General features: G+C 36.9%; 1 protein-coding gene and 1 non-coding gene across 3 annotated transcripts in view; one reads left to right on the top strand and one right to left on the bottom strand.

Moving 5' to 3' along the window:
• Copb1 (COPI coat complex subunit beta 1) overlaps positions 1–21,227 on the top strand; it is a 45,875-nt gene that overhangs the window by 9,661 nt on the left and 14,987 nt on the right. For both annotated transcript variants that reach the window (XM_070019440.1, XM_070019441.1), the window contains exons 6-14: positions 1,448–1,540; positions 4,220–4,357; positions 7,071–7,190; positions 8,334–8,441; positions 8,525–8,671; positions 10,252–10,397; positions 12,883–12,979; positions 15,680–15,840; positions 18,538–18,658. In XM_070019440.1, coding sequence (XP_069875541.1) covers positions 1,448–1,540; positions 4,220–4,357; positions 7,071–7,190; positions 8,334–8,441; positions 8,525–8,671; positions 10,252–10,397; positions 12,883–12,979; positions 15,680–15,840; positions 18,538–18,658 — 1,131 coding nt within the window. The remainder of the gene's footprint in view (positions 1–1,447; positions 1,541–4,219; positions 4,358–7,070; positions 7,191–8,333; positions 8,442–8,524; positions 8,672–10,251; positions 10,398–12,882; positions 12,980–15,679; positions 15,841–18,537; positions 18,659–21,227) is intronic.
• On the bottom strand, positions 7,802–8,005 carry LOC138825065 (small nucleolar RNA SNORA73 family). Its single transcript, XR_011371327.1, has one exon. It is a non-coding gene; the product is annotated as a small nucleolar RNA SNORA73 family (small nucleolar RNA).

The following is a 21,227-nucleotide window of genomic DNA, read 5'->3' as shown; positions in this document are numbered from 1 at the left end:
ATTGGAGATAAGAGTCTCACAGACTTTCTTGCCTAGGCTGGCTTTGAACCGTGATCCTCAGATCTCAGCCTCCTGAGTATCTAGGATTACAGGCATGAGCCACCAGTGCGTGGCCAATTCTTCATTTTTTTGAGGACCTAATCCACCATACTGTTTTGACAGCTATGCCATTTTATATTCCCACCAGCAGTGCACAAAATTTCCATATTTCTCCATATCCTTGCCAACTTAATTTTTTATACTAGCTATCTTAAGGATTAAGAGGTGATATTAAGATATTGTCATTTATTTCCCTAAACAGTATTATGAAAAAGCTGTTAATATGAGCCATAGTGTTTGCCCTCTTGTAGAATTTTATTAACCTGTACTTTTGGTTTTATGATGTTTATGTATAATAAAGAATGTAATCAGAAATAGTTGGATTGTTTATTAATATTTTTACCAGAGAAATGTTAAGGCCTTCTTCTGATAGAGGAGAACGCATACAAGATTTTTCTCCTAGGTCTCAGTATTATAAATAACTATAATTTTAAACAGCTGGTGTTTGTGTTTGTTGGTTTTTAGTTTTTGGTTTTAGATTCAATGAATGAATATATTGAACTACGTAAAGCATAGTATTTTTCCCTTTGGTAGTTGCTAAAAAATTTAGACACTAGACTGGGCACAGTGGCTCATGCCTGTAATCCTAGCTACTTTAGGAGACAGAAATTGGAAATTTTTCAAAGCCAAACTAGGCAAAAATTAGCAAAATCCCCTTTTAACAAAAAGTTGAGTGGGGTGGTATGTGCCTGTCATCCATATTTGAGAAACTTAAGAAAGAATGTCCATGTTCAGGCTGGCCCAGGCAAAAATGTAAGACTTTGACTTAAAAATAACCAAAGCAAAAAGGGCTTTGGATATGGCTCAGGTAGTAGAGCTCCTAGCTGGCAAGTACAATTCCTGAGTTCCAATCCTACCAGAAAGCAAAAAACAGGGCTGGGAAGGTGGCTCAGTGGTAGAGTGCTTGCCTTGCATGCATGAGGCCCTGGGTCCGATTCCTCAGCACCACATAAGCAAAAAGAAAAAAGCCAGAAGTGGCGCTATGGCTCCAGTGGTAAGAGCGCTAGCCTTGATCTGAAGAGCCGAGGGACAGCACCCAGGCCCAGAGTTCAGGCCCCACGACTGGACAAAAAAAAAAAAACCAGAAAGGAAAAAACAGCTTGTTATACTTCAGGCTTTTATATTAGTATAAATCTGAAATTGCTCAAAAGAGAAAACATTTTTTTTTTGTCCCATGTACTTGACTTTTTGTCTTACATTTTGTCTGATAACTCTTACTTCACTGTTTTTCTCCAATTAGTTTCTCATTGCCCTGATTTTTTATTTTATATTTACATAATTTTAAGCTGCATTAAGTCATTGTGTTGAATGAGGGGGAGTATGATAAATACCTTTTTTTTTTTTAAAGGATCGAGCTTTGGATTATCTAAGTACCTGTATTGATCAAGTTCAAACATTTGGAGACATTCTACAATTAGTTATTGTTGAACTGATTTATAAGGTAAGAATGATAGTTTTTGATGGGTAAACAAACACAAGAGTTTTAAGAGAAGACTAGTTTCTTCTGTAGAGTTAGTCATTAGGAGAATGTATTTTAATTATAGAAATGTTTTATAGTATGGTTTTATTTTGACTTTGTTAGTCCACATATTTACCTATTTCCTTTCTAAATGTATATAAAGAATTCTTTAAACATTCATGGTTTGGTCAGTACAGCTGTGAAGAAATCATAGTAGACTGCCCAATTCACTGACAGACTGGGAAGTAAACTTCAGGATAAAAGATTTTTCTTGGGGCTGGGAAGGTGGCTCAGTGGTAGAGCACTTGCCTTGCATGCTTGAGGCCCTGGGTTCGATTCTTCAGCCGGAAGTGGCGCCGTGGCTCAAGTGGTAGAATGCTAGCCTTGAGCTGAAGAGCTGAGGGACAGCACCCAGACCCAGGATTCAGGCCCCACGACTGGACCCAAGAACAAAACAAAACAAAAAAAAATTTTTCTTAACTGTACACTAGACTACACTCAAAACAAGTACAAAAGTCATACTTTTTGTACTCCTTGTTTTTAAAATAGGACAGATAATAACTCTGAAGTACCCACTAATTTTTCAAGTGAAAGAAAAGAGACATCTCTCATTCAAAAATCTTAATGGGCCAGACACTGGTGGCTCAGGCTTGTAATCTTAGCTACTCAGGAGTTCAGAGCCATCCCATTCAGAAAACTCCATAAAACTCTTATCTTTAATAAACTACTCAGAAAAAGCCAGAAGTGGTGCTGTGGTAGATAGAGCTCTAGTCTTAAGCAAAAGAAGCTCAAAGGTAGCACATAGGCCTGAGTCTTAGGACCAGCACACCACAAACTTGGTGTTATGATTGCAATGTAGATTGAGCATAACCCCCAAAAGTTGACACACACACACACAAACTTGGTGTTATGATTGCAATGTAGATTGAGCATAACCCCCAGAAGTTCATGTGTTATCAGTATAAACCTCAGTGTAGGAATGTGGAGGTAATGAAACTTTTTACGAGGCGAAGCCTAGTAGGAGGTTATTGGGGACATTGCCTTCAGAGGGATGAAGGTAGTTCTCCTGAAACTTGAGTTCTTATAAAAGGAGCAAGCTCAGGAACTAAGGATATGTGTGTGTGTGTGTGTGTGTGTGTGTGTGTGTGTGTGTGTGTATGTGTGTGTGTGTGTGTGTGTGTGTGTATGAATATATGTGTGTGTATAATATATGTGTGTATAATATATATATGTATGTATATGTGTGTACACACACGCACACACACACACACACACACACAGAGCTCATTGGTAAAGTGTTTTCCTACCTTGCACAAGACCCTGGAATTGATCCAGGGCCCAAAACATTAATTTTTAAAAATAAAAGGCACTTTATTAGCAGCATTTCTTTAAGGCAAGGTCACAGTATGGCTTTGAATTCCAGGACTCAAGGGAGCTTCCTGGATTAGCAGCACTTTAATTTGCTCTGCCCACTGGAAGAATTGCTTTAGTGTTCTAATGAAATCAATAGTAGCAGATACCCCTGACAATTTACAGCTGTCTTGTCTTCTGCAGGAAAGGGGCCCACTCAACACAAGGTGTCAGTCTCTTAGAACTGGAATTTAAAGTGAGACTGAGATTTTTTAATCATGTGCATTGTTGGAGCATGCCACTGAGATTCTCAAAAATAGGTTTTCTGTGTTATTCAGTGACTTCATTGTTTAGTGGAGTCTAGGTTCTATGAAGAGAAAATAGTTTTTAAATATCACCCAAGTAATAGATATTTGGCTGTATATGTTTTAGAAAAATCTAGTATGAATACTAAAAGGTTATGAGAATTACTTATTCTACAAAAAAATGGTCTCAAGGTATATTTTTAACTGGAAAGAAGTTTTTAGTTTCTAGTAATGAATGTAATCCCAAATGATAGGAAATAGTAATGAGAAATAATAATAACCAAAGAAAATATTTATCTTGCTTGAAGAACTATATTTTCCTTTTATTAACTGATGACATGTCAACCATCATGTCTTCCTTTTGGATATGACACTGAGAATAAAAATCAAATTTACTGTTCTAAGAGTACATTGAGTATTTTAAGGACTGTTGGTACTATCTTACTATACTAAATATTTGTATACTTGGTTAATATTAGTATGTACAACTGAAATATCTTTATTATTACCTTTTATAGTGCAATGAAAATATAAATTTATGGTTGAATAAATAAATGAAAAGTAGCCGTAACAGTTACTTCAGATAGAACTTCTTTCTGAAATTACTTGTGTTGTGTCATATTATCTCTTCCTATTTTGGCCAATACTTTTATGTCTTTATAAGATTATTTTTAGCTCTTAAATTAAAAATCTCTGGTGTCCCATAAGCTGACATCTATAAACGTATTCCATTTGAAAAAGATATCAGAGCTGGGATTGTGGCTCAGTGGTAGAACTTTTGCCTGTTATCCATGAGGCTCTAAGTCAGTCCAAGAAAGAAAGAAGGGGAGGGGAGGGAATAATGGAGGGAGGGGAGGAGGAAAGAAAGAGAGAGACAAAGAAAGAAAAAGAAAGAAAGAAAAGCAGACAGACAGGCAAAGAAAGAAAAGAAAGAAGGAAAGAAGAGAAGAAAGGAAAGAAAGACAGTCCCTAAAATCAGTTAAAGCTTAAATGTTATCTTTTCCAGGTCTGTCATGCTAATCCATCAGAACGGGCTCGTTTTATTAGGTGCATTTATAACCTATTGCAGTCATCTAGCCCTGCTGTAAAATATGAAGCTGCTGGGACATTAGTAACACTTTCAAGTGCACCAACTGCCATCAAGGTATTATTGGACATTACAGTTCACTATTTGGTTATGTGTCATATAGAGGAATCTACAAATTTTATGGATTTTTCTCCTTATATAGCTCAACCTTTCTTCTGTTTAACTTCCTGCTTTCATACATACAAGAACATAAAAAGAGTCAGGAAAGCAAGTCAGAGAATTTCTGATTTTTGGATAATTATACTAATATATTTTTAAAAGACCTCGCTTTATGCTTAATCACAATAAAAACTAGATCTAGGGAAAATCAGTCTAGATCCTACATAACCACATGACTCCTGAAAAGGATCAAGTAAAGATTTTCCATAATGAGATACTTTCTCTTTAATTTACTTCATCGAGACTTTATCAGGAACGTCTTAATATATTCAGGGAATGCTAGAATATCAGATTGTTTTTCTCACTCAAAATATTTTTAAGCTTTTAAAATAAATTTACAAAAGTTACAAAAGACAGAGTTCCCATGTATTATGTAGCTTCCCATAATATTGTGTGTAACTCATATATTCAAAACTAAGAAGTTTAACCTTGAAAAATATTGTTAACCGAACTAAAGACTTTATTCAAAGTTTTCCCATTAATATCATTCTTGTTTCAGGATCCAATCCAGGATCCCTTTTAGTTGTCCTAGTTCTCCACTCTGTAAGAGTTCCTCAGCTTTTCCTTCTTTTTCATGCTTTGACACATTTGAAGAATACTGGTCTGTTTTGTTTACAAAATATTCTTTAATTTGAGTTTGTCTGTTTTCTCCTAGTCTTTGAGGTCAGGCATTTTTCCATAACTCTTCTCCTTATATTATTATATCAGGGAGTACATAATATCTCTATATATGTTACTACTGGTGGTGTTAACCTTGATCAGACTGTTAATATGTCTGCCAGATTTTTCCCATTATAATCAATAAACACTAAAGGGACATTGAAACTGCTAATATACTGTTGTACCTCAAACTTAACCTAACTAATATGAGCACCTATAAATCAGTTTTTTCAGTAACAATTATTGGCATGTTATTCTAATGTTGGTTTTCTACTTCATTCTATACTTATTAATTGGAATTTTATGTAAGGAAGAGTTGTCTTCTTTCTTCCTTTCATTTCCCTTTTTCTTTTTCTCCCTCTCTTTCTCTGTCCCTCCCTCCCTTTCTTTTTTTCTTCTTTCTATCAGTATGAATACTTTATTCTATGGATCATAATCTGGTATTATCATTATTTTGTTTATCGAATTATTCCCACTTTGGCTATTGAGAGCCTTTTCCTTTATCCTTTGCTTTTACATTTAGTCATTTTGTAGCCAGGTGCTGATGGCTCATGCCTGTAATACTTACAACTCAGGAGGTTAAGATCTGAGGAGTGGGCTAGGAAGGTGGCTCAGTGGTAGAGCGCTTGACTTGCATGCATGAGGCCCTGGGTTCGATTCCTCCTCAGCACCACATAAGCAGAAAAAAAAGCTGGAAGTGGTGCTGTGGCTCAAGTGGTAGAGCACTAGCCTTGAGCTGAAGAGCTGAGGGACAGCACCCAGGCCCAGAGTTCAGACCCCCCCCAAAAAAAAAAAAGATCTGAGGAGTAAGGTTTGAAGTCAGCCCTGGCAGAAATATCTGAGAGATTCTTGTCTCTAATTAATCAGCAAGATGGTGGACTAGAGATGTGGCTCAAGTGGTGGGTTGCCAGCTCTAAATAAAACAGCCAAGTGAAGGCAAGAGGGATGAAGTTCAAGCCCTAGCCAGTACTGGCAAAAAAAAAAAAAAAGGGGGGGGTGACTTAGTAGTAGAGTGGTTGCCTAGCATTCATGAAGCCCTGGGTTCGATTCCTCAGTACCACATATACAGAAAAAGCTAGAAGTGGCACTGTTGTGGCTCAAGTGGTAGAGTGTTAGCCTTGAGCAAAAGAAGCTCAGGGACAGCACGCAGGCCCTGAGTTCAAGCCCTAGGACTAACACACACAAAAAAAGTCATTCTAAAATACACATTTTTTTTTCTTATGTAATTGTTCTAAACACCTACTAAAATACTTTATGAACTCAAAGCATCATGCTTGCAAGCATGTGCCCTCTCAGCTTAGGGCTTTAAATTTATTAGATCCTACTGTTTGAGCAATGCCTCTACCCTGATTTTTCTGTATTGGGTATATTAAACTTTGATCCTCTGTTGAAGTAGGTTTAACAACTATATTGATCGGCATTTTCTAGCTGTTCTTTTCTTTGTTTCTTAGTTTCAATCTTTAATTTTTGGCTATAAATAGCTGTTCTTGCCTATACCAGCCTCTTTTTAATTTGTAATGCTTCTAATCTTTTGTAATAATAAGATTTTGGTTGGATCATATTTTCATTAAATAATACTAAGGTTTATTAAATTTAAGAAGTAAAGATATTTATTCTCACTTAATCACAATCAAAAAAAAAAAAAAGAACCTTGGGGAAGGGAGGGAGGGAGGGGATGGTAGGGGGAAAACAATGGAGGGGGTAACAATGTTCAAGAGGAAGTGGAAGTGTACTCATTGCCTCACTCATGTAACTGTAACCCTCTGTATAGTATCTTTACAATAAAAAAAATTAAAAAAAAAAAGATATTTATTCTTCTGAACAAAATGCATAAACATTAATGTAGTAATGCCAGTGAGTGTATTTTGGTTTCTTAGAGACATGTTTTTGCTTATCTTCAGATTCTGTGCTTATGTCTTAAAATGTATTTCTTTTTTATATATATATACAGGCTGCTGCTCAGTGTTACATCGATTTAATTATAAAGGAAAGTGACAACAATGTAAAGCTCATAGTTCTAGACCGATTAGTAGAATTAAAAGAGCATCCTGCTCATGAAAGAGTCCTCCAGGTAAGTGTTACCTGAAAGAAAGATCCAAAGTGAAATATTTTCAAATTTAGATCATTTCTAAGCCTTGCCATTTTAGTTAACTTAAAACTTTGAAGACTTGGCAATTAAAACTGTAGTCATCTGAAGTATAATTCTAGGGTTGAAGATATAGAACTTTTGCCCAGCACATGTGACTCTCTGGGTTTGAACCTCAAGCACCAAAAAAAGAAAAATCCAAGATGCCAGTGGTTTATACCTGTAATCTCATCTGATATCTGATATCTGATGTCTCTAGATATCAGTCTCTTGATATCAGTTTGAAGCCAGCCCTGGCACTAAAGTGTGGAAGATTCCATCTCCACTTAACCCTCAGAAAGCCAGAAAGAGAGATAGACAGACAAATCATTACAGCTTTTTAAGTAGTATTTCATGATATTGATTCATTGAAAAGACCAGGCCAATAATCCAAAAAATGTTTCTTCTTTTGCATGTGGCTTACTCTGTTGTAGTATTATTAGTTTGTTCCTTTCACTTCTATATTTCCTAGAAAATGTAAGTTGGATCTAAAAGTTGATAGTCATAATATACAATCTTCAATTTGAATATAGCCTGTGCGATTTTTTTTTTTTTTACACTGTTTCCTGCATGGTTTATCTCCCCAGTCATTGTCCACAGGACTCTGGGAAGCTGTAGGAATATGCAGGTGCAGACAAAAAGCCCGGCTTCATATCCAACATTGTGGAAAGGGACTATACATCATTGGGCAGAGCCCTATGCTCCCCTAGGCCACGAGGACAGAGCCCAGGGAGAGTGACCTCCCTGGATGTCCATGTTGGAAGCCTGTGTGATATTAATACTTTATATTACAGCAGGAGACCCAGGCTATATACTTCTACCACTAGGAATCTTATTATTAATCAAAAATTAAGGATGTAATGGATATAACCCATCAATGTGCAGTTAAGATTTTCTTATGATCAGAAGTCTTTAACTCCCATTTCTTGTATAGGGAGCAGGAAATGTTTCTCTTTTTTCTCCATTTCTTCCTACATGAATTTTATTGTAGCAAAATAAATCCTTGCTAAAACTTTAAAAAAAAATTTTTTTTCTTGTGATCAGAAAATTGTTGTTATTGCTCAAGTTTTTGCTTTTTTTTTTTTTCAGGATCTGGTAATGGACATCCTAAGAGTATTGACCACACCAGACTTAGAAGTACGCAAGAAAACTCTTCAGTTAGCACTGGATCTTGTGTCTTCTAGGAATGTTGAAGAGGTAAAGTAAAACTCTGTTGACCTTTTGTAAGTAGTCAGGCCAAATATGACATAATTTTCACTTACTTTTACTTCATCCTATAGCTGGTTATTGTCTTGAAGAAGGAAGTAATTAAAACAAATAATGTATCTGAGCATGAAGACACTGACAAATACAGACAACTCCTTGTACGAACATTGCATTCCTGTTCTGTCCGATTTCCAGATATGGCTGCAAATGTTATTCCTGTGGTATGTATTTCTGAAGACCTTAATTTTTAAATTTTCTAGAAAAGAAAAATTCTATTTGTTAAAAGTTAAACTAAAATCTTACCTGTAATCATTACATCTCACAGTAAGAAGTGATTTTTATATTCACCCTTAAGCTAAGAAGGATAAAAACTCTGGGCTTCTTTTACTTACATCTTTATCAAAAAGGCAGAAAAAACACAGGGTCAAAAAAAAAAAATGTACCTCTGTGATAGAGTACTTGTTTAACATATGTGAATTTCTCCGTTCAGTCTCCAGCACCACAATTTAAAAGAAAAATAGCTTCACGTATTATTTTAAGTGATTTATGTTTATTACAGTTACCCAAAGTAAAATAATGTTATAAATGAGGGTGCATTCATATTTTTTATTATGTCAATTGATTTTTATGTTGCTTCAAGTAAAATCATGCTATAAATATATGTAGCATTCATATTTTTCTTCCATATATTTCTTTCAAAACTTAACTAATAAAATTGAATTAGTTGTAAAAAAAAAAAAATCATGTAATTGCTTTCTATCAAGAGTAGATACCTGGGCACCAGTGGCTCTTGCCCACAATCCTAGCTACTCTGGAGGCTGAGATCTGAGGATCATAGTTTGAAGCCAGCCTGGCAGGAAAGTCCATGAGACTGTCCAATAAACTATTAAGAAAAAATGGGAAGTAGTGCTGTGACTCAAGTGGCAGAGTGCTAGCCTTGAGCCCAAAGAGGCCTCAAGATAGCACCTAAGCCCTGAGTTGAAGCCCCAAGACTAACTCTTCCCTCCCCCCCAAAAAAGCCGGGCGCCGGTGGCTCACGCCTGTAATCCTAGCTACTCAGGAGGCTGAGATCTGAGGATCAGGGTTCAAAGCCAGCCTGGGCAGGAAAGCCCATGAGACTGTTATCTCCAATAAACCACTAGAATACCGAAAGTGGCACTGTGGCTCAAGCGGTAGAGCACTCGCACTCGCCTTGAGCTGAAGAATGCAAGGACAGCACCCAAGCCCAGAGTTCAAGCCCCATAACTGACAAAAAAAAAAAAAAAAAAAAAAAAATAGATTATTGTCATTTGAAGTTTGGCCTTTAAACTTTGAATATTTTTTTCTAAAATGACCAATTTTAGTTATAATTGAGTATTTTAAGTTGTAGATCTCTAGTGAATTTTCTAATAAGCTTTACTACTTAATACAACCGTTTGTAACTTCTGTTTGCATAACACTATTTTTCAACTTATGTTTTATTATATATTTGTAAATTATGATAATGAGAATTAAAAATATTTTAAACTTGTTTTTTTTTTGTTTTGTTTTTGGTCCTCTATGGGGTTTGAACTTGGGGAGCTTTTTTGCTTAAGGCTAGTGTTCTGCCACTTGCACCACAGCTTGACTTCTGGTTTTCTGGGGGTTAATTGGAAATAAGGATCTCAAGGACTTTCCTGCCTGAGCTGACTCCTGAGTAGCTAGTATTATAGGAGTGAGCCACTGGTGCCTGGATAAATTTGTTCATTTATTTCTTGGTTTAGATCATTTTCTTCCTGAAAATTGTATAAACTGTAAATCCTATTTCCCTTTGTTCTTTTAGTTAATGGAATTTCTTAGTGACAATAATGAAGCAGCAGCTGCTGATGTCTTGGAGTTTGTTCGTGAGGCCATTCAGCGTTTTGATAACCTGAGAATGCTGATTGTTGAGAAGATGCTTGAAGTCTTTCATGCTATTAAATCTGTCAAGTAAGTTTAAAATATATTTAAATGTATAGTCAAGTAAGTGTTTAATCAGTTTTTGTTTTCAAAGAGTAATTTAATAGAAAATAGAATGTAGAGATGTTTCAAAGCAAGCCAAATTAAGATAAAGTAAGAATAACAGCAAGCATTACTATATCTTCAATCCATAATTAGTAAGTGAAAAAAATTTAGTTAATTTAGCTAGATTTTTCTATTCTGATTTCAAAACATTGTGAATCTTTTTTTTTTTTTTTTTTTTTTTTTTTGTCAGTCATGGGCTTGAACTCTGGGCTTGGGCGCTGTCCTTGTGCTCTTCAGCTCAAGGCAAGTGATCTACCACTTGAACCACAGTGCCACTTCCAGTTTTCTGGTGCTTTATTGGAGATGAGAATCACAGACTTTCCTGCCCAGGCTGGCTTTGAACCGCAATCCTCAGAACTCAGTCTCCTGAGTAGCTAGGATTACAGGTGTGAGCCACTGGCACCTGGCAACACTGTGAATCTTTTTTTTTTGGTGGGGGGGAGAGGGGGTCCGGTCATGGGGCCTGAACTCTGGGCATGGGCACTGTCCCTCAGCTCTTCAGCTCAAGGCTAGCACTCTACCACTTGAGCCACAGCGCCACTTCCGGCTTTTTTCTTTTTGCTTATGTGGTGCTGAGGAATTGAACCCAGGGCCTCACGCATGCAAGGCAAGCACTCTACCACTGAGCCACCTTCCCAGCCCAACATTGTGAATCTTAAACTAAGGTGCACATTTTTTTAAGTGGCATCATTTTGGGGTATCATTGTTATTTATGTCTTCTTTAGCATTTATTAAAGAAAAAGACTGAAAATGCAACCTAAATCAGATCTGTACTTCCCTTTAGATTAGCCATTGCTAATAAAGAATTATAGAAATAAATTTTGCTTTATTTAAGTCATCTAATGGATACACGATAATAGTCTTGTAGTATGTCTGCTTAGATAGGAAGACAGTACAAAGTGTTTTAATGTGATAATGTGATGATAAACAGATGAGCAAGATTTCCCACTTCAGCCTCTATAATTGGATTTTTCTAGTAAATTCAACAAAAATCTTTTGAGAAAAGATGACTAGAGACTATTCAGCTTAACACTTACTAGCATATGTTAATTGTACAAAGAAATTGGGGTTTTATTGTGTGGTGCATATTTTAATTTGCTTTTCTTTTTTGTGCCAGTCCTGGGGTTCAAACTAAGAGTGTGGGTGCTGTCCCTTAGCTTCTTTTGCTCAAGGCTAGCACTGTATCATTTGAGCCACAGCTCCATTTCCAGCTTTTGGTGGTTATTTGGAGATAAAAGTTTCTCATGAGCTGGGCGCCGGTGGCTCACGCCTGTAATCCTAGCTACTGAGGAGGCTGAGATCTGAGGATCAGGGTTCAAAGCCAGCCTGGGCAAGGAAAGTCTGTGAGACTTTTATCTCCAATAAACCACTAGAAACGCGGAAGTGACGCTGTGGCACAAACGGTAGAGCACTCACCTTGAGCTGAAGAGCTGAGGGATAGCACCCAAGCTCAGAGTTCAAGTCCCATGACCAACAACAACAACAACAACAACAAAAAGTTTCTCATAAATTTTCCTGCCCAGGCTGGCTTCAAACTACAATCCTCAGATCTCAGCTTCCTGAGAAGCTAGGATTGCAAGTACAAGCCACCAGTGCTCAACTGAGAACAATTACTATTTAAAAAAAAATTTTTTTGGGGGGGGGATTGGTGGTAGGGCTTGAACTCTGGACCTGGGCTCTTCAGCTAAAGGCTAGTGCTCTACCACTTGAGCCATAGTGCCACTTCAGTTTTCTGGTGGTTAATTGGAGATAAGAGTTTCACGGACTTTCCTGCCAGGGCTGGCTTTGAACTGTGATCCTCAGATATCAGCCTCCTGAGTAGCAGGATTATAGGCATAAGCCACCAGTGCCTGGCTTAAAAATAATTTTATTATTACTATTAATGTGTTATACAAAGGGGCTACCATTTCATAAGTCAGGTAATGAGTACATTTCCTTTTTTGAACAATGTAACCCCTTCTTTTGCCCTAGGAGAACATTTTTGTTGTTGTTGTTGGTCATGGGGCTTGAACTCTGGGCTTGTGTGCTATCCCTCAGCTCTTCAGCTAAGGTGAACACTCTACTGCTTGAGCCACAGTGCCACTTCCAGTTTTCTAGTGGTTTGTTGGAGATAAAGAGTCTCACAGACTTTCCTCCCCGGGCTGGCTTTGAACGTGATCCTTAGATCTCAGCCTTCTGAGTAGCTAGGATTAAAGGTGTGAGCCACCAGTGCCTGGCAACAATTATTTTTATTTTAATTTTTGTAGAGAAATGAAACTTACTGTTTGTTGTATTCTTTCTGAAATGAACTCCATAGTCCCTTACAAGCACAGAATCTTGTATTCTTGTTTTAGCTTACATTCACACACAAATCTCTGCTTTTACACTTGTATTCCAAGTCTGTATTTCAGATTTTGTATTTTTGTCTTAGGATTTATCGAGGAGCCTTATGGATCCTGGGAGAATATTGCAGTACCAAAGAAGACATTCAGAGTGTGATGACTGAAGTCCGCAGGTCCCTTGGGGAGGTACATTTCAATTTAGTCAATCTACTTGTATGGAAGTTTGTGCTGATGATGGGTTGGATATGTAACTTAGTGATAAAGTGCTTATCTAGCATGCATGAAACCCTGGGTTCAAAAGTTAGTACCACCTCTCCACCTTAAAAACATCTGACATTTATGTGTTGATTTGTTCTTGTGGATGTTGTTTGTTTGTTTCATTTTTTGTGATGATACTGGTATTTAAACTCAGGTCCTGTGTTTACTAGCAAGCATTCTACCACTTAAGCCATACTAGCCTAGCCCTTGCTTTTTCAAAACACTAAAATAAATGAATTTGAATTACCCAGATAATTAAGTTTCACTGGCTATGGGAAATTAAGATATACCTCGCCCCCACAAGAACCATAATGCCTGTCTATATTACTTTATATATTATATATGTATGTTTTTATTGTAAAAATACTGTACAGAGGGCTTACACTTACATGAGTAAGGTAATGAGTACATTTCTTACCGAGCATTGTTACCTCCTCCTTTGTTTTTCCCCTACCATCCCTTCCCTCCCCACCTGTCTATATTACTTACTTACTGTTAGCTAAGATTTTGTTAGAGCAAAATTGTTGTGACTAGAAAAAAGAAAAAGGAAAAATGGTAAAATTCTGCTTTAGCCGTGTGTTCTGAAAGAATGCCTTAGAACAGGATTTTTAATATTTATATATTAAAACTTGCGATATTCCCTCATCTGAACAACCTTATGTTGGACTTAAGTTTTTTTCACAAATAAAATCAAAGATTTTAAAAAGGTCAATTTTAAACTATTAAATTGGGTAATAGATAATAGACTAGTATTAGAAATAAATAGAAGCCAGGCACTGGTAGCTGATACCTGTAATCTTAGCTGCAGAAGGCTTAGATACAGAAGATTGAAGTTCAAGGTCAGCTTGGGCAGAGAAGTCTGTGAGACTCCATTTCTAAAATAATCAACAAAAGAAGCAAGACTTGCCATTGGCTCATGCCTAGTCTTAGCTACTCAGAAGGCAGAGATCTGAGGATCTCAATTTGAAGATAGCATGGGTAGATAAATCCTCCTGACTCAATTAACTAGCAAAAAACTGGAACTAAGCCAAGCACCATTGCCTCACACCTGTTATCCTAGCTTCTCAGGAAGCTGAGATCTGAGGATATTCCAGTTCAAAACCAGCCTAGGTAAATTCAAACAACTCCTATCTCCAATTGGCCAACAAAAAGCCAAAACTAGAGATGTTGCTCAAGGATGTAGCCATCTACAGCTAGGCCAGAATACAAGAATACAATAGCTGGGCGCCGTGGCTCATGCCTGTAATCAGGAGACTGAGAGCTGAGGATCACAGTTCAAAGCCAACCCTGGCAGGAAAGTTCTTGTGATCTTTATCTCCAATTAACCACCAGAAAACCAGAAGCGGTGCTGTGGTTCAAGTGGTAGAGCACTAGCCTTGAGCTGTAGAGCTCAGGGATAGTGCCGAAGCCCAGAATTCAAGCCCCATGACTTACAAAAACAAAACAAAAAAAAGAATACAAGGCCTTGAGTTCAAGCCCCAGTACTAGAGGAACTAAAGGAATGGGTCAAGTGGTAAAGTGCCAGTTATGAAGTCACATATGTGGTATATATGTGCACACCATAGGGAAACTAGGAGGAGGACACAGAACTAGAGGGAATCAGGAAAAAACATACAACAATGGGACCCATCAGGTGCACTGGACATTGATCAAAATGAACTCAGCAACACAATGGCAGCGATGGGAGGGAGGGAACAAGTGGGAAAGAGGGAACAGCTGACTATACAAAAGGAAAAAAATGTACGTATCATCTGATATGGAAGAAATAACTGTATTATCAAAGCTCATAGAACTCATAAGCTTTATAGACCACAATAGACAATTTGCCCCATGAGTTAGAATGTATTTTTGACTTTTTGCATCACTATCCCACAATACTGTGAAATTTGTGAAATTATGTAATCACTTAATCATAATAAAGAATTTGCAAAAAAAAAAAAAGTATTGCTATTATAAAGGTGATTTACAGAGGGGTTATTCTTACATATGTCAAATAAAGAGAACATTTCTCTTTGGAAAAAAAAAGTCAAGCAAGCATGAGACACTGAGCTCAAGCCCTGGTACCCAGGAGGGTTGGGGGGCAAGGAGAAAGCCTTGAACATTTAAAAGAGTAGTTGGTAAGTCATTTTCTATACAAAAGGCTTCTCCTAATGGGAATTTTGGAATTTGGAACTCTGCTTTCAATTAATCTTTTCCAGGCTAGTGTAGTGGGAAGAACAGAACTTTGAAGTTGTATTTCTTGGGTTTGAACTCTACCATTTATTTGTTTTATGTTTCTGGACAAAGTAATTAAACAACTTCAAGCCTCAGTCTTTGAACAAACTGTTAAATGGATTTTTTTTTTTTTTTTTGTCGGTTGTGGGTCTTGAACTCTGGGCTTGGGCGTTATCCCCCAGCTCTTCAGCTCAAGGCGAGTCTCTTAAATGGAAATTTTAATTCTTTCAGTACAAGTTACCTAATGTTTAGGAAGTGTTTGGCACAAAGTAAATGCTTCTTAGGTTTTATTCCTCTTCTCTATCTCTTTCCTGGAAATTTCAACCAAAACAACAGTCATCCTTCTGATTGTTTAAGTGTAATTTTGCTTGCTGTTATGTTACTACTAAATCATTATTTTCAATTGACTTTTAGATACCAATTGTAGAATCAGAAATAAAGAAAGAAGCTGGTGAATTAAAACCTGAAGAAGAAATAACTGTGGGGCCAGTTCAGAAATTGGTTACTGAAATGGGTACCTATGCAACTCAGAGTGCTCTCAGCAGTTCTAGACCAACCAAGAAAGAGGAAGACAGGTAACTTACAGTACCTGAGCCCTACCACCTGAACTATTTGCTTTATTATTCTTGTGTAGAAAATAGTCACATGATTTGTTAGTTTGCTTTTATGGTCAAAATGAAAATGTTAGCCAATTAAGATATTTGAAAGAGGAAAATGTTTAAATTTTCTCCCTAGTAATTATGTCCTCTGTTCACTTCTGTCTGTTTTCACCGAAATAAGTGGGTTCTAATAAAATTATATTACAGAGAAAATGCTCATTGTAATCAGGCATCAGTGGCTCATGTCGGTAATCCTAACTACTCAGAAGGCTGAGATCTGCAGGTTTTGATTTCAAGGCCAACTAGATCAAAAAAAGTTCACTAGAGCCCATCTTCAAAGTAACCAGCAAAAATCCAGGCTGTAGGAATACAGCTCAAGTAGTTCAGCTTGAACCTAGTGAGCCTGTGGTCCTAAGTTCAAACACTACTGGTGTTTGATGACATTCAAATGATGACATTTTAAAAGATGACATTTAAGATTTGGTTGTTTTTTAAAGGATCTGGAGAGATAATTAGACATTTCTTTCTTTTTTTTCTGTCGGTCATGGGTCATAAACTCTGGGCCTGGGCACTGTTCCTCAGCATTTCAGCTTAAGGCTATTGCTCTACTACTTGAGCCACAGTGCCACTTCTGGTTTTCTGTGGTTAATTGGAGATATGAGTCTCAGAGACTTTCCTGCCCAGCCTTGCTTTCAACTGCAGTCCTCAGATCTCAGCCTCCTGAGTAGCTGGGATTATAGGCATGAGCCACTGGCACCTGGCTCTTTTTTTTTTTTTTTTTTAATGGTATATATTTCTGAGGATTGATCCCAGGAACTCAGGGCCTTTACATATTCTAAGCAGGTATTCTTATCATTTAATAATATCCCCACCCCAATATTTAACAGCATTTCTTTTTATTTTTTAATATATATTTTTATTGTAAAGATACTGTACAGAGGGATTACAGTTACATAAGTAAGGTAATGAGTACATTTCCTATCAAGCATTGTTAACCCCTCCTTTTGTTTTCCCCTACCATCTCCCCAACTTGTCCCTCCTGTCCCCCACCCCCACAAAGTTGTAAAGTTCCTTTTCAACATGGTGTCTTGTACATTTCATTGTTACAATGGGTCAGTGTGTATCCTTGTTTCAACATTCTGTTATTTCTTTTCCCCTCCCCAAATAAAAAAAAATGTATAAACAAGATGCAAGTCCTCCCCAAATTAGAAAAAAATGTATAAACAAGATGCAAGGCACTGGAATCAACTGCAGTGAAAACAGGGGTTATACCATGGGGGAAGAACATACAAAAGAAACAAAAAAAATCACATAGTACATTATAAGTACATTTAAAAAGAACAGCAACAAAGATAAAACCTTTTGTGTCCCTATCTTGGGGTTAATTTTGCTTAGCATCTTCTTATATGGTCATATGTTCATAGCGGTTGACCTTTTCTGCTTGTCCTAGACGTATACTAGTTATTTTAAATAAGGGAAACCATGGGACCTATGTTTCTTTGGGCTCTTCTTACTTTTTTTGTTGTTGTTGTTCGGTCGTGGGGCCTGAACTCTGGGCTTGGGCATTGTCCCTGCGCACTTCAGCTCAAGGCGAGCACTCTACCGCTTGAGCCACCGCCACTTCTGGTTTTCTAGTGGTTTATTGGAGATAAGAGTCTCACAGACTTTCCTGCCTGGGCTGGCTTTGAACCTCGATCCTCAGATCTCAGCCTCCTGAATAGCTAGGATTACAGGCGTGAGCCACCAGCGCCCAGCTCTTCTTTCTTTTTTATTCTACTTATTTTTTAATTTGGCTTCAAACTGATATTCCAGATCTCGGCCGAAAGTGGTTGATATTACAGCTATAAGGCACCAGTGCCTGATTTAAGATTTAGCATTTCTAATCAGTTGAATAAAATTTTGATATTTTATTCTCTATTATGCTATCTTTTTATAGTGAAGATGAAAATGATAATTAAAACTTTACTTAATACTCAAAAGGAATCTGTCTCATAAGTCTTTTAAAAACTTTGCATACATTAGCTGTATAACCGGAGTTTCATTGTGCCATTTCCACATAATACAATGTATCCTAGTATGTGAAACTCACCCCACTCTCATCTTAACCCACTCTCATCTTTTCCTATCCCACTCCCCCTTAAAAGAATTTCAACAAGTTTCATTGTTCTATTTTTATACAAGCAAATGAACTACTTTGACTCTGTTCACCTTCATTCACCCTCTTCTCAAGCTCTCTGCCTTCCAACTGGTACCACCACCCCTCTCCCCACCTGCCCCAATCAGAGCTTGTTTTACTGTGTGTTAATTCTATCAAAGGGTTTCCCTATGGTATTTTAGATGTGCCTGTATTGCTCAGAACAATCCTTAGTTGCTTTCACTTTCCCCATCCCGGCTCATATAGTCTTAAAAACAACCTCTATTTAATGGAAAGGAATTTGAGACTTAGTCTATAACCTACCTAGTGAACAAAGAATCTAGGATTTGAAAGTAGCTCCTTCAGTACACACACCCTAATTACTTTGCCTTTCCATTCATTTGGCTCTTCAGTCATTTGAAGACAAATGTTAAAAGTCATATCTTTCTTTTCATTTTCCTTTTGAGAACTAAGAATAGAGTTAACTGAGTTCCTTATCAAGAAGTTGGAAGTTTTTGTTTTTCTTGATCACCTTGCAGACCTCCCCTGAGAGGATTCCTTCTGGATGGAGATTTCTTTGTTGCTGCCTCCCTTGCTACAACCCTGACTAAGATTGCATTGCGCTATGTAGCTTTGGTTCAGGAGAAGAAAAAGCAAAATGTAAGTTCAGTTATTCTACATCTACACAATAATTGACTATTATGTGTAGTTGAATAATAAAGCTAAAAAGTTAATGCTGAAGTTCACGCCAATTTAAAAAAGAGCTATGTTTAATAGGGAAAAAAATGGAACAGTAGGGTAATACGACTGTAAAGTTGGCTGAGCAATGCAATAGTAACATCATGTGATTGGTCTATTAAAGGAGATATAAGGGTTTGCAAACTCAATATTTGCTAGGAATAGTCAAGAACCAGTAAAGTGAATGCCTGTAGTCCTCCAGCATATTCATATAGTTATGTATTGTCTGTTTTATCCTGTGTCTTTTAAATAATTCTCACCAATAGTTCGTACCCTATCACAGCTTGTAAGCATTTGTTTATATTATAAGTAATAGCACATTATATGTTACAACTATTAGCAATTAATATTAACTGTTAGCATATCAAATATTAGTATATTAAGTATCATAAAAGGCATATTTCCTTCCCAACCACCTCAGCTCCCATCCTTTGTCCTACATGTCACACCCACATACCTTTTTTTCTTTTTTTTTGGTCTGTTGGAGAGCTTGAACTTAGGGCCTGGATGCTGTCCCACACAGCTCCACACAGCTCCACACAGCTCCCATTTATAGTTTTGGGGTAGGTAAGTGGAGATAAGAGTCTCATGAACTTTCCTGACCAGGCTGGCTTTGAAACCACTATTCTCAAATCTCAGCCTCCTGAGCAGCTGGGATTATAGGTGTGAGCCATTAGTGCCTGGCTACATATCATTTTTTAAGCCTTATAATACACTGTTATTTTTCTTGTAAATAGAAATATTTTCTTAAAAAGAAATCTGTGGTGTTCTTTCAGATCTCTGGTCTTAAATGGGGAAGGGACATTCTTATATATTTGAATATTATATTTTCTTTTTCCATTTGTCATAATTATTTTTAAAATATGTTCTTTTAAATGAGAAGAAAGTCTTAGTTTTACTCACATATTTACAATTTAAAGTAAACTTCATTTCTTTGTATAAATTTGTAATTACATGTGGTTTTTTTTCCTCTCAAGCAACTTAATCATTCTTAAGATACAAGTATATTGGTGAAAGAGCACTATAATACTAGTTCTCAAGAGGCTAAGGCAAAGGATCACAAAATCAAGACCAATCGGCTCCTTCTCAAAGGAAAAGAAGAGGAATTTTATCTGCTTTCATTTACTCAAAACTCTTACTTTGCTTTTATCTTAAAAAATCTTGCTGGGCACCAGTGGCTCACATCTGTAATCCTAGCTACTTAAAATGCTGAGATCTAAGGATTGGGGTTCAAGGCCAGCCCAGGCAGGAAAGTCTGTTATACTCTTATCTCCATTTAATCACTAAAAAGCCAGAAGTGAAACTGTGGTTCAAGTGGTAGAGTTGGGCAATGCACAGAAATGCCCCTCCCAACCCAATCTCTGTATGGTAGAATTATGCGTTTGTTGTATTTTTATTTTTAAATCTGTTCCTAAAATAAACAGAACATGCACAAGGCAGTGGTTTGATCTCCAGTGCCACAAAAAAAAGAGAAAAAATTATTTGTTAAAGCACTTAAGTACAAATGTTATTAATACTGTAATGGAGATTTTTTTTTAAAGATTGTAAGAATAATAGAAATCCTTCCTCCAAAAAGAGTTTAAAATTACTTTTCCCGTAGTAGGAAAATTTGCATTTTATAAAACCAACATTGTCCCTTTTTTTCATATTCATTAAACAGGGTCTCCCACTTACTCAGTTTGTTTGCTTGACTGGCGCTCTACCCCTTGAACCATACCTCCAGCCCTGCTTTTTGTTTTAGTTTTTGGAGATAGAGTCACATGAATTTTTCTGCTCAGGCTGGACTTGAACTTGAGATGTTCTAGAGCTCAGCCTCCTGAGTAGCTAAGATTACAGATGTGAGTCACCAGCACTCAGCTTATATTTAGCATTTGTTATTTGTATTCTTGATGTTCCTATTCTTAAATGGTCAAGAGTGGTATCACTAGATCATAGGGTAGTTCTATGGTTAGTTTTTGTGAGATCTCCAAATTGCCTTATACTAATTTACATTCCCACCAACAGTATAATAGGATTCCTTTTTCCTTGATTCCCCACCAATATTTGTTGTTTGTATTAGAACTTAATTGGCATAGGCAACAATGTCCTGAATTGAATTCCATGGACTGAGCAAATAGGAAAGAGAATTGAAAAATCGGTTTGCATCAAAGTAAATACTTTGTGTACAGTGAAGGACATAGTTACTAAGCTAAAAAGCCGACAGAATGGGAGATAACCTTTGTCAGCTATACGTCTGACAAATGGGTAATATCCAGAATATAAAAGGAGCTCAACACACTAAATGCCATCCAGAATCAATAACCCAATTAATAAATGGGCAAAGCAGCTAAATAGAAATTTCTCCAAAATAAAAATTGCTAATAGACACAAGAAGAAATGTTGAACATGTCTGGCCATAAGGAAAATGCAAATCAAAATAGCACTGAGATTCCATTTCACCCGAGTAAGAATATGAACAACAAACATGTTGGAGATGTAGGAATAAAGGAAC

Source organism: Dipodomys merriami, unplaced genomic scaffold, assembly GCF_024711535.1.
Source record: "Dipodomys merriami isolate MVZ:Mamm:240054 unplaced genomic scaffold, mDipMer1.0.p SCAF_133, whole genome shotgun sequence".
Taxonomy (NCBI): domain Eukaryota; kingdom Metazoa; phylum Chordata; class Mammalia; order Rodentia; family Heteromyidae; genus Dipodomys; species Dipodomys merriami.
This window is presented reverse-complemented; position numbering and strand designations above follow the sequence as displayed.